The sequence below is a fragment of the Podarcis cretensis genome (genome assembly GCF_951804945.1).
Source record: "Podarcis cretensis genome assembly, chromosome: 11".
Lineage (NCBI taxonomy): Eukaryota > Metazoa > Chordata > Lepidosauria > Squamata > Lacertidae > Podarcis > Podarcis cretensis.
The window spans coordinates 6219669-6235657 of NC_137180.1; the positions used below are offsets into that span (position 1 = coordinate 6219669).

The following is a 15989-nucleotide window of genomic DNA, read 5'->3' on the forward strand; positions in this document are numbered from 1 at the left end:
GTTAATTGGCCCACATGGTAACTATCATAGCAGCCTAGAAGTAGTCCTTTTATGTTATTTATATTTTATTGAAGTGATGTCAACTAAAAGAAATAAAGCAATACAGAAAAAAGAAGGAAAAGTAAGGAAGAAAAAAGAACAACAAAGATAAATATAAAAAATATGCAAAAATGCAATATATGATATTCCCATACAATCATATATAAATTGGTATGGTGTTATTATCCTAATACTTATGTAAATGTTAATAGCCTTTTGTATTAAGTCCTTCCCAATATTATCGTATTTATCCATACAGAGTCTGCACCTGTAAGCAGTCCGTTCATAGGTTGCGAGTGACGTCTTATCGCCAATTCATTGATTAAAGGGTATCATAGCTTTATTTTTCCAGTTCATCAATATCAGTCTCTTGGCCACCATTAGGGCACGTAAAATCCATTTTCGATGACCCCTTGATCATTTCCATACTGCAGGTATATAGTTTAATAGAATATTCTGTGCTGAAAAAAATTAAAACTAGCCTAGTAGTATTCCTGTAATATACAGTAGTGACTCAGTCATTTCCAGATCAAGTGGTATCTACCCTGCATCAATTCAAAAGATTATGATTTACAGACAAAGTATTATATGCAGCATGATGCATAGTCTGAGTGGACCCATTGAAATAAACAAAAATGACTAACTCGAATCCATTAATTTCAGTGGGTCTATTCTGAGCAGAACTTCTAAGGCTCAAACATATGCTAGATTTTTCCATGATTTGTTTAAAACACACACACACAGAGCCTGGGTGGGGTGGAAGTCTTGTGTGGAAGAACAGCATAGCTGTTTTATTTCCATAGCAAATGTGAAAAAGCTATTTGGGGAGGGGATTATTTTCAGCTGGAAAAAGACCAGAGGAAAAGGGTTAAGTAGACTCCTTCCACAAGCTCTTGCTCCACAGATTCTCAGCCCATTAGAGACAGCCAGGGCTGTAACCTGCACCATGAAAGCGGGAAAAGGTGAGTAAACAAACTAACAAAGCCTTCTCCACCCTTCTTTGGTCTTTCCTGCAGCCACCATGTGGCTATCAAAGCAGCCCTTTCTGGGTTTTGCTTTCTGATCCAGCTCACTCTTTTTACTGGAGTCCTGTAGAAGAGCAGTTAGACTCAGGGGCTTCATGTAATGCAAAGCAAAAACATACCCAGTTTTTTGAAAGGCCCTAAATTATTGTGAATATATTTCTAAGAAAGGGGTGATCTCATTGTAAAACAGTTGTAACAGTTGACCTTAAGTGCAAATGACAATAACACAGAGAAGCACATCTATCTAAAGCTAGTCTACACAGCTTCCCCACCCAAGCAAATATTTACCAATAAAGCAGTTTCCAGACCTTTTGGTTTAGCTTTTGTATTCCGGGACCACTGCAGCTCTCTCCATCATGGCTTCTCTTCTGATTTCCGCTCATTCTTCATTCCTTAAGAGCAAAAACTTCAATTCTAACCAACTCTATTGCCCAGCTTTACTTATATAATTATTTCTATCTCTGCTCCCCAACTCTTGGCCACCCAGAAGGACAATACAGCTATGTCTGGGTTCACTCTTTCCCATAATTTCTTTGTTTCTCTCCCTCAACCCATATTGTGTTTTAAGGTTCATTTGCCCCATTAGGTGTCAGTTTCCTAGGTTGAACATTTAACCCTGCTCAGAAGAGCCTTTAAGACAGAAAGCTACCATTTTACATCTTCAAAGCAAAACACAAAATAGCTGGAACAGTTTCATTCCTTCACACTATCTGCACAGCTTTGGGTTAATGGTAAACAGACAACAAACCTGTTTTTTACACTGCAATCCTGCACCCACTTTCAGGAAATAAAACCCACTGAAACTAAATGGGACTTACTGCCAAGTAGAAATGTATAAAATTCCCCTGTGAAACTACCCCTGGTTCAATTGCTTGGAAGTCAGAGGTATTGAATGTAGGAACAATTGGGCTTCCAAGACTGTGTCCTGCTGGCCTCCTAGACACAGACACACATGCTGGCCAAGCCCTCCCAGGCCATGTATGATCATCAGCTGTCTGAAGGGAGCCTGTACACACAAACCCAACCCTTCAGACTCACACCAATCATATGTCAGCATCTAGGAGGTAGGTGTGGGGCATTTTTGAAAGCCAAGTCATGTGTCCAATACCCTTGGGTACCAAACCACTGAACAGAGAGGGCTTCTGTTAATCTTTGCTTTGGAATTTCTGTTTTAAAGCAGTTGATGCTTCTATGCGGATGTCCTTCTCTGCTCAGTAGCTCTACAAATATTATTGAAGATATACCCATTTCAACTATTCTCTTCCCTTCCCACAGTCACATGCGCCATTAATCTGCGTGATGTACCATTGTTATAGGACAAATAAGTTAGTGATTAGTTATGTCCCATGTGAAATTGTGACAGCACACTGATAACAGTTCTCTCTCTGAAAAGTAAGATTTCCAATAGACTGAGGTGATTTTGGAATCGCTCAGTTCCATGGCGCACACCATTTTAAATGAGTCTTGTAACCCTCCCATTTAGGCATTTGATGCTGTGCTAAGGCAGTCTACTTATCAGAACACTGGTTTGTGCATGGTTCTTGGCAAAAAAATGTGGGTTGCTTTTACTAGTTTATTTTCACTTCTTTGTTAAGATGGTCTTGTGTTCACTATGTCCACCTGAAAATGTTGACCCCTTATTCAGAGATGATGCAGTATACTTCATAACTCACCTAAGTTAAGATGGTTATAGACTAAATGCCAGAGACCAATATACAGTTTAACCACACTACTTTTGTGTCTAGTGGGGAACTGCTGAGATAAGCATTCATTCTCCCCATCTTTGCTTTCTATGTAAAAAATAGAAAAGAAACCAACCCAAAATTGGCTCTTTGAATTCAGTTCTGGTTCTTCTCATTCTGTTGATCAGCCAATATCATCCTGATCATTCAGAAAGAGATGCTTTCACTTCATCATGCAGTACAGATCATGACAGGAAAAGAAGAACAGAGAAGGGACAGCAATCTCTTGGCTATGATGATGCCAAGCTGTTTACAAACTTTTTATAAAAAATGTAATAAAAGCACAAGGATACATCCGACTATCCTTTCAAGAAGTTTTATGCTCAAGTCCCCAAACAACTGTTCTCTGCCATTTCCAAGATGTGAGGCAGTCTCTATCTCTAACACTTAAAAGCTTTCCAAAGGAGGGTGGCTACCAGCCTAGCTAATAATTTGTACCTTCCTGCAACTGCACATAATACAGCCTTTATTCAGTAAATAGCAAAGCCGTTTCACACCAAGCCAAAGGTCAGCTTTTGCTGTATTAATAGCTGCTCTGGGAGGGTCAGTGTTGTGCTATCCTACATTTTTTCCAGGGCCTGGAGATGCAATTTCCTACAATCTGCAGGCAATTTCCCACCAATTTTCTCGGGGAGCTAATAGGCTGTGACAGGAGATGGAGCTAGCAAGCAGCAGGCGGCTTCAGAAAAGACAAATTGCATCTCTGCCACCTAACTGGGCAATCTAGATCGACAGAGTTTATAGCTTTGTAGTGTTATTGGGCCCCATGCTAACACCAAATCATTCAAGCTGCTATCTGAATTTCATATTCTTCTTCCATCTGAATTTGCCATCGCCACATATCACCCCCCGTTACAAAATAGATTGTATACGATTAGTGGTTTAACTGCCTTTCAAATAGCTTTCTAGACATCGTTCAGATTCAAAACAGGAAAATGCAGAGACTTGCATCTGGATATCACAGTCATGTTTTCCTTTCGAATCTGTTTTCAGAGGAGGCAGCCCATGTCATCCCCGAGGATTTGCAACCATAGAAGAAATTAATTTTCCTGAAGTTTAATGGGAAATGCCATAATTCTAAAAGACTCACTGCGCAAACACATACCCATTAAATAAGTCTGGGTATGCATGATTGTGGGAGAGCACAGTACGCAGTTAACTTTCTGAGTACTCATTTTATTTCATTTTTTCGTGGGAAATTCAAAAAAACTATTTTGGAAAGCAACACAACATGGTTGCCATAGGGCTGTGGCTGGTCACAAAATGGCTGTTGGGGGCAAGTTAGTCACAAGCAACAAAAATAGAGCAGAATACAAAAAAGGGACACCTATGATTCCAAAGCTTTTTGCTGCAGAGTTCTGTGTACCCATTTCAAAGAAGGTAAAATGTGCCCCAGATAATGTACAAATGAACCCTGGAAGACAAGAACATTCATATACAGTCACATTTCTGATGAACAGAACACCCAGAAGGCAAGTGAATTAATTTCCCTAAATCAACTTTAGATGAGCTTGCTACCCCCATCTCCCTCTCTCTTTCATGACTCTCTTGCATACACTGCAACTGTGTATTCACCAGCAAGCACCATTCTGCCCCCCTTTCTCTCCCACAACCGTCTCCCTCTCATTGTTCTATCTGCTCTCTCCCCATGGTCCTGCCTTCCTCTTTTCTTGCTTTGCACCTCTTGTGTTCTCCGTGCCTGCCTGCCCACCTGCCCATCCACCCTGTTTTCTGCCTTTCCTCATTTCACATTCCCTATTTCCCCCCACCCTTCAAGCCAAACACACCCAAACTGAGCTCAACCATTGCCTGCCCCTTCCAACCAGCCCATAGGCCTGCTGCCACCCAGCTGGAAAGGAAGTGGCTGGCTGTGCCAAGGGCCTAAAAAGGAACTGCAAGCAGCCAGAGGAGAAGTATGGGGAGGTCATTTAAATACTGCTACAAGTGTGAGCAAATCACTTGGCAGGTACCATGGTGGCCCTATGGGGGCACATTGGCAACTCCACCTATTCACCAGAGCTTTCCAAACTGTGTGTCGTGACACGTTAGTGTGTCAGTTGCAGTGTAGTGTGTCCCAGGGTTGGAAAGGGGATAGTTTAATCTCTGGTTTACTAGTAAAACTGATTTACTGTGTCGAGAAATGATGCAGGTTTAACAGTGTGTCACCAACGTGAAAAGTTTGGAAAGCTCTGGACTAAACTGTGACTAAGGAATAAAGACCCTAAATTCAAGGTAAGAAACTGAAGTCAGTTATGAGGTCCTTTGTGTCCATGTATGCTAAGGAAACAATGGGAAGTTGTCCTTGACTTCCTTCTCTCTCCAGGGGGCCCACCCTGGCAATGACAAAATAAAGAGAATGCATCACCAAACTGTTCTTATGGGGTGAATTACTGGGCAATTCATGACAGGAATTTAAAATAGCAACTCTATGCACCTTTTAAATATGAGAAAACCTTTAACTCTAAAGTTAGCTTCCCTCCCCACCCCACAAAAACGAAACAAGTATGGTAAAAGTTAATAGAACTATGAAGATCCCTCTCCATCATCTTCAAACAAGGGCAAACAAGGTAAAATGAGAATTTCCAATGAAGTAAAATGTTTCCCAGTGGGGGAGAAAATATAAAAACATGCCATAAATTCAATCTTAAAGAGCTTAATTACTTCACTAATGAAAAATGTAAAGTTACCATGAAAGTGTCAAAACAGCCTTTCATTCCAATTCTTGGATTTAAAACCACACGGCACTTAATATACAGTTTCATATTTAGTATTTTTAATGAAGTGCTGCTCTTTCAAAGGATGGAAGAAAGTTAGTTACTTGCACTCAAACACCAATAAGACGTAATATGTAATTACCATTCTCAATGTAACTGTTCACACACAACATGAGGAGAGAGAGAGAGAGAGAGAGAGAGAGAGAGAGTGCGCACAGCTGCAGCAGGAATACAGCTTCTAAAAATCCTGACTTGGAAAATGATTTGAATTGAAATGATCGTGGAGAATGGAAATGCACTCCTGGGCCCATTTTCAATTAGATCCACCTGCAGTTTAAAATCTTTGAATCAGCAGGTTCTGGCACTTGCTATCCAGTAACTAGATATATGTATACTGCATCAATGTAATCTTCATTGTTGTGGTTTCTAAGAAGAATCCTTTGAAGGAAAGACTACAGAGCAGGACACATGACCACCCTCCCATGTTCACCCAACATTTCAGGGAGCTACAGAGCCATGCCACCTCCTCAATTTCACACGCCAGAAGTCCATTTGTCCTTTGTGTATTCTGGTCTGTTTGTGCGGGTTGGGAGGAGCTGGCCGCATGGATCCAAGGGGTGATTAATGCATCCTTGTGAGAGGAAACAGTTCCCATGGTCTTGAAAGTGGTCCTAGTGTGTCCACTCCTGCAAAAAACTAAACCCTTTCCCTGGACCCTGAGACACTTGACAACTACTTCAGTGTCACCAATAGTCCACTGGGGGGAGGGATAAGGTGCTGCTCAGATGTGCTTTTGGAGGAAGCTTGCTATCTTCAATCTGGATTCAGGACTGGTATTGACACAAAATTGTGGCCTTTTTTTTCCCTGAGGAATGATCGTCTCTGGGAAGAGAGATGTGGACCACAACCTTGATTCTCCTATGAGGTCTCTCAGCAGCTTTTGGTCCTGGCCAGTCTGTGAATTGGGGGCTGGATGTGTTGTTCTGTGGTAGTTCAGCTTCTTGTTGCATCACTGCTGTCATCTGGGTAATGTGTCTCTACACCATGGCCCTATTGTACACCCAGTGCTGTTTCACATCTATATGAAGCCGCTGGGAGCAGCCATCAGGAACCTTGGGGCGCAGTGTCATTAGTACGCTGATGATACCCAGCTCTGTTCCTCCATCAAATTTGAGTCAGGAAAGCTGAACCAAGCTGAACCAGTGCCTAGACGCAGTAGTGGGCTGGATGAGGACCAACAGACTGAAACTGGGCAAAGTACAGGGTTATAATTGGTAGCAGCTGTTGATAGTCTTATCTTTTATGAATTTGTCTAGACCCCCCCTTTAAAGTCACCCTTGTTTGTCACTATTACTACATCTTGTGCAGTGAATCCTATAGTCTAACCATATGATTCCTTTTGCTTGTCCTGAACCTTCCAGCATATAGCTTCGTTGGAGAACTTTGGGTTCTAATATTATTCGAGAGGGAGAAAAACATTTCTATCCACTTTCTCCATACCATACATCAGGTATAGGCAAACTCGGCTCTCCAGACATTTTGGGACTACAACTCCCATCATCCCTGACCACTGGTCCTGTTGGCTAGGGATGATGGGAGTTGTAGTCTCAAAACATCTGGAGGGTCGAGTTTGCCTGTGCCTGCCATACTTATTTTTGTATATACCATTATGATGTCCCACCAACACTAATCTTTTTTTTTTTTTAATAAACTGGAAGACCCCAAAGATTGTAAGCTTTCTATGTAGATCATGAGTAACTGATCCATCAAGCTCCCCCCTTGCATGGTGTTCTGTGTGCCTGTATCTGTATGTGCCTTGCATCCTTTTACATGGCAACAGAATCTGCAGTTGGGTGGGTGGGTGACCAGCATGGTAGCAGTCGTCCAGGACTAAACAGTACAATCCTCCAATACATTCTTTCAATGCATGAGTAGACTCAAGACACCATTATGACCCAGAGCCTTGAGTGCTCTTCACTGTGTCTATCAGAGATGGGCAACCCAATGGCCCTCCAGATGTTGTCCTATCAGTTAATGATGGCATGGCCAATGGTGCAGCAGTTACATTTGTGGGGCCACAGGTTAGCCACCCCTGGTATACATGGACCCCCTGTGTAGCAGGCTTCTCCATTTATCTCAATGGGAGAGGAACCATCATTATCTATTCCTTGCTATATAGGCATGAAGCTGTCTGCAAGTGGAAGCCTTTTCAGTTTGGGAAGCAGGGGAAGTTTGGAATCAGGGCAACTGATTAACATCTCTTCTGATTACACAGACAGTGCATTGGCAGTGCCTAACTTTTCTTCAATTGAAGCAAGTGACAGATAGAAATATGCATTTGAAATGGACAAGTAAAATCTTAATGTGCAATTTCTTCAATAATACATGCAGTACATTTGCAAATACTAATTTGACATTAAGGTTACTGTCATATTAAGCAGAAATACATGGCTGATTCATTAGGAGCAAGTAATTGAATGACAGCACTAATATAGAATTTATAAATATTAAAATAGTACATTAATTTTAAACCTAGCTTTGCAGTGAATACTTGGGCCAATAGATAAATTGGATAATTCAGAAAAATTAAGGGGAAGCTTGGAAGTTATCCAAAATATCTTGATGCAGTTAACCAAAAAATAAGAGTTATTAGCTTATCATAATTGCAGCCAATTTTTAAAGTAACAGAGTACTCCGCTGTGGATTGCTGCAAGGAAGTGGAACAAAGCGTGTGAAATGAACAGATGGATTTGATTTTAAACAAATTAAGCCCACTCCCTGGGATGTAACAAGTGATTTTGTAGTTTTCCATGTTATGGGTTAACGTCCCACTGTGACCTTCTCAGACTGCTTGCTAATTTTTTTTCTTGTCATTAAGCACAATCCTTGAAGGAGTACAAGGGCTTACTACTTCCCGTTGCAAAGCTACCATCTTCAGCCTCCGTGTCTAGAAGGCCTGCTTCCTACAAGATCAAGCTCACATACAGCAAAATGAACATGCCTGTGATCACAGAGTTTTCTATACAAGACAGAGTTCAAAGTAGGCAATCCATCTCGTGTAAACTGGCCTTGGGAGCACATTGAAAGCTCAGACACAATCAATTCAGTAATTAAGTTGTGAAACAATCTATTATCTTCAGCCATAGTACATTCTCAGTTGTTTTTTAAATGAAATAAAGTTGATCACACCCCTTACTTAGGAAGGTTGATAACAGCTTACATTTCTATCTCCCCAATTTCTTTGGAATTGGGATGGGCTACCTCTCCATGTTGGAATACCATAAGCATAACCCAGAGCTGCACCCACTTCATGTGTGCATAACTGTCATTTGATAATGCACATTGATCATAGGAAGAGAGGACACATACTAAAAACAGTTGCCCTAATACAGGGATAGGGAACATTTGTGTGTTCAGACCCAGAAACCACCCCCTTAAATAAATTCACACTTGACTCGAATTTTGGTTTTTGGCAGAATTTAGGCCACAACTTTATTGCTTACAGAAAGTGACTGGTTGCATAGGCTCTGGTTCGACTAGCTCCCTGCCATGCAGGTAGTGCTGGCTCAGGGTTCCAGCACAGGTCAGTCAAGGTGAACACCTGGATAAGCAGAAAGCCGGGAACAGGCTACCTCCGCCATCCAAATGTACCCCTGGACTCTGGCACGGGCACAATCCCCTCTCAGGGGTTGACCAAACCATCGAGTCCCTGGATTCCTTTAACAGAATACCCTTCACATAGGGATGGCGAGTGTTCTCCCGTCCCTATCACCTGAACCAGAGCCTATCCACAACCTTACAAGTTGTAACGATTTGCTATGCGGCAGGCAAAACCCAAATGGCAACAGCCAATCAGCCAAGTGGGGGAAATTCCTGCCATGCCCCAGTCCCAACGACAGACGACACACAACAGCATAGCAAGGTCAAGCGCAAAGCCCTAAAAGTAGGGAGAGGTGGGCGGGTGTTCCGAATGCACACACCGAAAGAAGAAGCTGTGGGTCATGTGCATGGGTATAAATAGGTCCCTTGAACCGTTTGGACTGCATCCCATTGGCCAGATTGCACCCAGCTACGAGGGACCTACCAATCGGGTGTTGTGGCTGACCAATCGTACCCACGCACAACACAGGGTGTCGGTTTCCAGGTCTCACTGCAATACGTGCCCTCTTTAAGGGAGGATCCGATTTGTCAGCCTAAAGGCTGCATTCACTCATGATAACCTTTCAGGGGCCACTTAGCAATGATGGGGATGATCAGAAATATACACCTCTCCATCCAGGCTAGTGAGAGGTATGGTATCACAGTTCAGAGATGCATTCCTGCCTGGTAAAATGGCAAGAGGATGGTGAAAAGCAGGCCCAGGCAGGGTATGGATGCTTTTAGCCCCACGACTGGAGCTTCCCCATTCCTGCCTAACAGGTGGCTGGTACTATTGGAGATTCTGGTGCCAATCAGGTACACCAACATTTAACAAAACATGATTAAAGTAACAGGTCACTGTGCTATGTGTGCATCTCTGTTTCATGGCCATTATTTTATTTATTTACAGTATTTCTACCCTAGGTTTTTATGACACCTCATCAAGGCAGCTAACAATCAATAAAAAGATACAAATAAAGCAATAAACACCCCAGCAATAAAAACCAAAAGCTACTCAAGTCAGAAACAGCCACAGATTAAAAACAGCACCTTTTAAAAGCTCACTGAAATCTAACAGCCTTCCCTGTCCTCTGAAAGGTGAGAATCCAGGCAGGCCTCTCAGAGGAGACTGCTCTAAATTCCAATCTCTTGTGTCACCTGCCAAATATCAGACAGTGGAGAACTGTGTAAAGTGGATCATGGTGTCTGGGCAACTTTGTAGAGGTAAAGGAAATTCTTGGTATACTCTGGTCTCAAGCCACCGAGGGTTTTATAGGTCAAGACCAGTACTGTAAATTGTACCTGGAAACAGCTAGGTAACTAGTGTTTATCTACGTGATGCAAAAAAAGCATAATACTACCAGCAGTCTCTACGCTACAAGGAAAATGGGGAAGTTTTAGTCTTAAACTGAAAATTACAGAGGAGAATCAGCCTCCTGGTGTCAACTATTAGTGGTTGCTGTGAATCTACTTCAGGAGGGTCAGACAGCATGTACACAAACCCATCTGAGAATGTGATAGACAGAAGATTTTTTTTTAAAAAAAGGATAGCCAGTTCATTGCATATTATGCTAAGCCTCATATCGGTATCTTTCTGGACCAAGCCATCAAAATAAAGTGCTGCTGAAAGATCAGAGTAAGAACATATGGAATTCTGTGACAATTTGTAATGCTACAAGAAACCCAAATTCTGCAACAGTATTATGAATTATGCAAATTGGGCACTCTATATATTCACTTAATCTGCCTAAGCACTCACCAGCAGCCATATGCTTTCCCAATTTCTGGAAAAAATAGGGTTCTGTATATATGCACATTCCTGCTTTATTTATCCTGAGAGCCAGAGACATCACACTTACAAAACACACACCGATGACTCTTTTCTAAGCCTTTAAGCACCTTGGTTTGCTAAACTTTCTGAAAAGCGAAGAAACCATGAAGTCCAAGAACAGTAGGGTGATGGGAGAAATATGATCCAAATGGATTAAGCCATTAGAAATACTCTTGATACGATACATGACAGGGGTTTGAATGGTTAAAAAGCATAATGTTGGAGCCTATACCCCAGAACCAAATGCTACAACCACACCTGCTCATCCAACCATGTTCATATAGCTGCACATCTGATATGTGCCGATAGGTAGAAAACAATACTAATTTTAAAGGCCATCAAATGAGGCTATTCAGAATAGTTAACATTTTACATTCTGAAATCAGAGTTATATATATTAGGGCTACTACCATTCCATACTGCTATAAAATAGATTCGGTAGAATGAGCATATAAATTGAAAAGAAAACTAATGTCTCTTTAGGCGCTAGATGCAAGAAATGGGAAGCTGTGTCTGTAGCTAAGCCAATGTTGTGTTGATCTGGCTTCCAGGTGACACTTTTGCATCAATGTCGAGAAGCTGGCCAACGCACCAGAAAGCAAACCAGTAGGCAAATGCCCAATGAAGCTAATCTTCAAAAGCATAAAGAATTCCTTCACTTTCTAAGACTGCAAACCTGTACCACTTTCATAAATGCAGATAACCTGCACTTGGAAAATAATGTAATTCTTCCCTAAGCCCTTGACTCTGTTTCTTTCCTTGAAAGCAATGGAATGGCCCAGAAGGGGTTGCCTTGGGCATCTTTTTGGGGTTTTTTGCTGCAAAGTAGCAAACTGCCATGGGATACGAACCACAAGCTTGTTTACCATAGCATTTCAATCCTTAAACATTCACTTACAACCATTTTGAATGAACAATTCCTCAAAATTTAAAATGAGTTTATTTTCTGAATGTAAAAGTTATTGCTTTTCTGTTTTCTGTAGTACAAATGTGAATTCTGAATCCATTCTGTTTGAAGAAAACTGCTTTTAGTAAAATAAGCCTCAGAGCTCAGCACAGAGTGTTGTATCCAACTAAGTTTTACCCAAAGGAGATGTGCTGAAATTAATGGACTCAAATTTGTCATGCCTCTGAATTTCAATGGATCTTCTCTTGTTAGGACCTAGTATTTGATGCACCCTAGAAAGACCTTATCAAATATTGCAAAAACTCTACTCTAGCTTGTTACAAAATTTAGACCATAAAATGATTTTTTTAAAAAAAATGACTTAAGGGGCACTGGGGTAGAGAGAAAAAAAAGAGACCATTTATTGATACTAAAGCCTTTACTGTATTAAACCAAATATATTTACAATTTATACAAATGTTTGATCTTCAACAAAAAATACAAAAACCCATATCCCAAGAGGCAAAACCAGGAAACAAGTTTATCCAAGATATCACTGCTCTACACAAGACAAGAATGCAGGTGGAATTGCAAGTGCTGAAACATAATCCCGCATATTCAAGCAATGAGCATGATTTTTATGAGGTCATAAAGGGGGGGGGGAACCAACCCAAAGGCTTCAACGATCTTCAGCAGACTCTGCTTTTAAAATCCATCAAAACTATGCTACATTAATCCATTTTGCCTTCTTGCTTCACATCAATCCAGGAGCTGGATACCAAAATGCTGCCTTCTGTTTAATACATGTTGAATAGCTTTGTGTGACATTGTGGAAATCAAGTTCTTCCTCTTTTTTTCTTTTTTTTTAATTAAGAAAGGTAAAATCTTTCTATGTCTACACATTAAGAATGTTTTGGCCCAGTTCAACTCGTTATGTCTCCAACACAATTTCTCAGTAGATAACTTCATAGACAGTGGCTTTCTTGTCTCCAGAGCCGGTAACTATGTATTTATCATCCACGGAGATATCACAACTAAGTACAGAAGATGACTCTTTGGACTAGAAGAAAAAGAACAGAGTTATAGTATAAATGTACGCAGTATGAGTGTTGGTGTGTCCCTCTTGTTTATTCTTTTCTAGAACATACCAAGTTCTGGTTTAAAAAGTCACTTGTGTTAAGATACATGCACAGAACAGGATACAGTGGTGCCTCGCAAGACGAAATTAATCCGTTCCGTGAGGCTCTTCGTATAGCGGTTTTTTCGTCTTGTGAAGCAAGCCCATTGACAGCTTAGCGGATTAGCGCTATTAGCGGTTTAGCGGCTTTTAGCGGATCAGCTGATAAGCGGCTTATCAGCGGATCAGCTGATAAGTGGCTTAGGGCTTAGGAAAAGGGGGGGGAAAGGGGGAAAAAACCCGCAGGAACTCGCAAGACATTTTCGTCTTGCGAAGCAAGCCCATAGGGAAATTTGTTTTGCGAAGCGCCTCCAAAACGGAAAACCCTTTCGTCTAGCGGGTTTTCCGTCTTGCGAGGCGTTCGTCTTGCGGGGCACCACTGTAACCCCTTGTCCACTTCCCTGAGCTCTTTGGTGAAAGTGCGAGACACAAATGTTAAGACTGGTAATAATATCTTTGTTCTTACACCTCACCCACCACCACGAGGTTCAAATCCCTTTCATTGATATGCTGTTCTTCTTACCTGGAATATGCTTGCACCATATGGGGTTCTCCAGGCATTTAGGAGGTTGTCTTTTCCAGTACTTACAAACCATTTGCCTGTAATGGGACCATCAATGAAAACACAGTCAAATAATTGACACCAACAGGCACACTTGCGTATTTTTTTTTCCATATTCTCTTGTATCTAAAAGCACTTTTATCATATGCCTAAAATGTTCCCCATGTTAACAGCTTTGCAGGTGGGGGCGGGCGGTAGGCTGTGAAAGATTGCACAAAGTCACTTTACAGAAAACCAGTATAGTAGCCTACTAAATTCAGCGGCCTGTCATTTTGACAAGCATTTGATGCATGGTTAACCAACACAGAGTGCCTGAAATCAGCCCGCAGGGCATCCCCAAGCTCTCCTCATCTAGGACAGATCCACCTTTGTGGATTTATATAAATGATTTAACTAAAAAGGCATAACTAGCTCAGTAAAGCAATGGGCATCATTCAAAACTCTTGATATTCCAACATTCTATAGCCTCACAACCTAAGCAAACTATGGGCCACCAGCTGCGTATGAAAGCTGCTTTGATGATATTGCGACTTTATAGGCATGAGCTACCTCTCACTAACCTCCTGGGGGAGCTGGTAATAGGGTGTTACCTTTATTTTCCAGCTGTTAAACCAAAATAAATGGAAGCATTCAGGTGCCTTGCCCTGAGACATTCAGCTCAGGTGTGATTGGCTTGTAGTAATACTGGTGACTTCGAGCTGTTCTTCTTCCAACTTACCGCAATAAGCAAACTTGAGTGACAGCACACAGCTCTCATGCAGATGAAGCTGGTATTTGTCTGGTTTATTTACATGCAGAACTTCCACATTACTGCTCTCCATTCCCACAGCCAGCCATTCACCAGTGGGGCAGTAGCCAAGGGAAAAAATCTTTAGGAGAGAGAGAAAGAACCTTTTATTTTTCTTGCAAATATTAGCAAGAAAGGAAGGAAACAAGAGACAATAAACTAGGGCTGCAATCATAAACCGCCTACCTGGGAGTAAGCCCCATTAAATTCAATAGGACTTATTTCTGACTGTGCCATCACAAGTCATTTTGCCTCTCTTTTAGAACAAGAAATCATTATTTGAGTCCAAATGGCAGCACTGATTGTTTATTAAATAAGAAGGGTGCATGCTAATTTTGCATTATGTGAAGCAATGGCACACATGCTCTGTCAGTGTTCCGGGGCATTTCCACCTCCTTTGCTTTCACCACCCCACCCCCGGCAAAAATGCCAAACTGCATTCTTAGCAGAGTCCAGTGTTTTAAGATACCGTTTTATTCCAAAGCTGTCGGATTACCCCAATGGATGCTTCATTAACAATAACAGCTTTGCTCCACAGTAAATGCTTTGGCTGAAAGCAGCCCGAGACTATACCAGAAGCCTATGTGAATAATAAAAGCAGATGTGGTGCTAATAATTTTGCTAGCATTAATACTCTGACTTCACTCTGAAGTTAATAACCAAGATAAGATGGAAGTTGTTCAGTACACCAGCCAGTGCCTGAAATTTGCAGTAAGGAATACTAGGCACCTGGGATGTGAAGTCATGCTGCTGTAGCTGCCGCCCTTCTCTCAAGTCCCAGGATCTCACAGTGTTGTCCAGGCCTCCCGTCCAGAGCTTGGTACCATCATTAGAAATGTCAATACAGCTGGCTCCATCTGTGTGGCCCTGGAATTGCCTGATAAAACAAACCAGATTGAATAATGATTTCCTGCCAGAACTCAAGGTAAACACTGTTGTGTTGTTAGTTTTGGACTCTCTCTGTGTGTCATCTCCTCCACATCACCTGATGTGTGGCAAGCAGCAATACTGCTCACCCACCCCAACCTGACATAAAATACCACACTATACAAAAAACTATTTTGCAGGTGCCAAAGCACATGGAATGTGCCACTAATCGTCTAAACAGGAACTAAGTGAACATTAGCAGAGATTTTGGAAAAGGTAAGTTGACAGTTTGAAAAACTGAAATGTAATTCACGATGACGACACCTGGAAATAAAAAAAAAACTTAACAGGCTCCTAGGCTAAACTCAAAGTACAGAGGACAAATTGCCTCAACAGAGGCAGGCAGTTATTTATAGGCTTTGTTTAAGCTGTGAATCAAGAGCATAAAAAAAAAAAAATACTTCAGCTACATAAACACATGCAGGAAGGGATCCAATAAACCTAATCTTTTTACTTGTGTTGGCTGAGCCTGCAAAATGATGCCCTTGGTAGCAAACAGGTCATGAGCAGCCATCATTATTCAACAATGTTTTACATTTTAAATCTCGGCATTTGGAAATCCCTACTCTTGGTAACAAAGAGTCAGCTCGAGCCTTCCTTAATCCCTAAACTGGAATGTTCTAAGGCGCCTGCCTGCCTTTTACCATCAGCAATTAGCTT

At 41.5% G+C, this 15989-nt stretch overlaps 1 protein-coding gene and 1 long non-coding RNA gene across 3 annotated transcripts in view; one reads left to right on the forward strand and one right to left on the reverse strand.

Moving 5' to 3' along the window:
* The window catches only part of LOC307227095, a 684774-nt gene that overhangs the window by 364022 nt on the left and 304763 nt on the right, over nt 1-15989 (forward strand). The gene's annotated exons all lie outside the window — the stretch shown is intronic.
* LOC307227004 (transducin-like enhancer protein 1) overlaps nt 12297-15989 on the reverse strand; it is a 74965-nt gene continuing 71272 nt past the window's right edge. For both annotated transcript variants that reach the window (XM_079996073.1, XM_079996072.1), the window contains exons 17-20: nt 15132-15279; nt 14334-14484; nt 13577-13653; nt 12297-12936 (exon numbers count right to left, since the gene is read on the reverse strand). In XM_079996073.1, the coding sequence (XP_079852199.1) occupies nt 12829-12936; nt 13577-13653; nt 14334-14484; nt 15132-15279 (484 nt within the window). In that variant the 3' untranslated portion in view covers nt 12297-12828. The remainder of the gene's footprint in view (nt 12937-13576; nt 13654-14333; nt 14485-15131; nt 15280-15989) is intronic.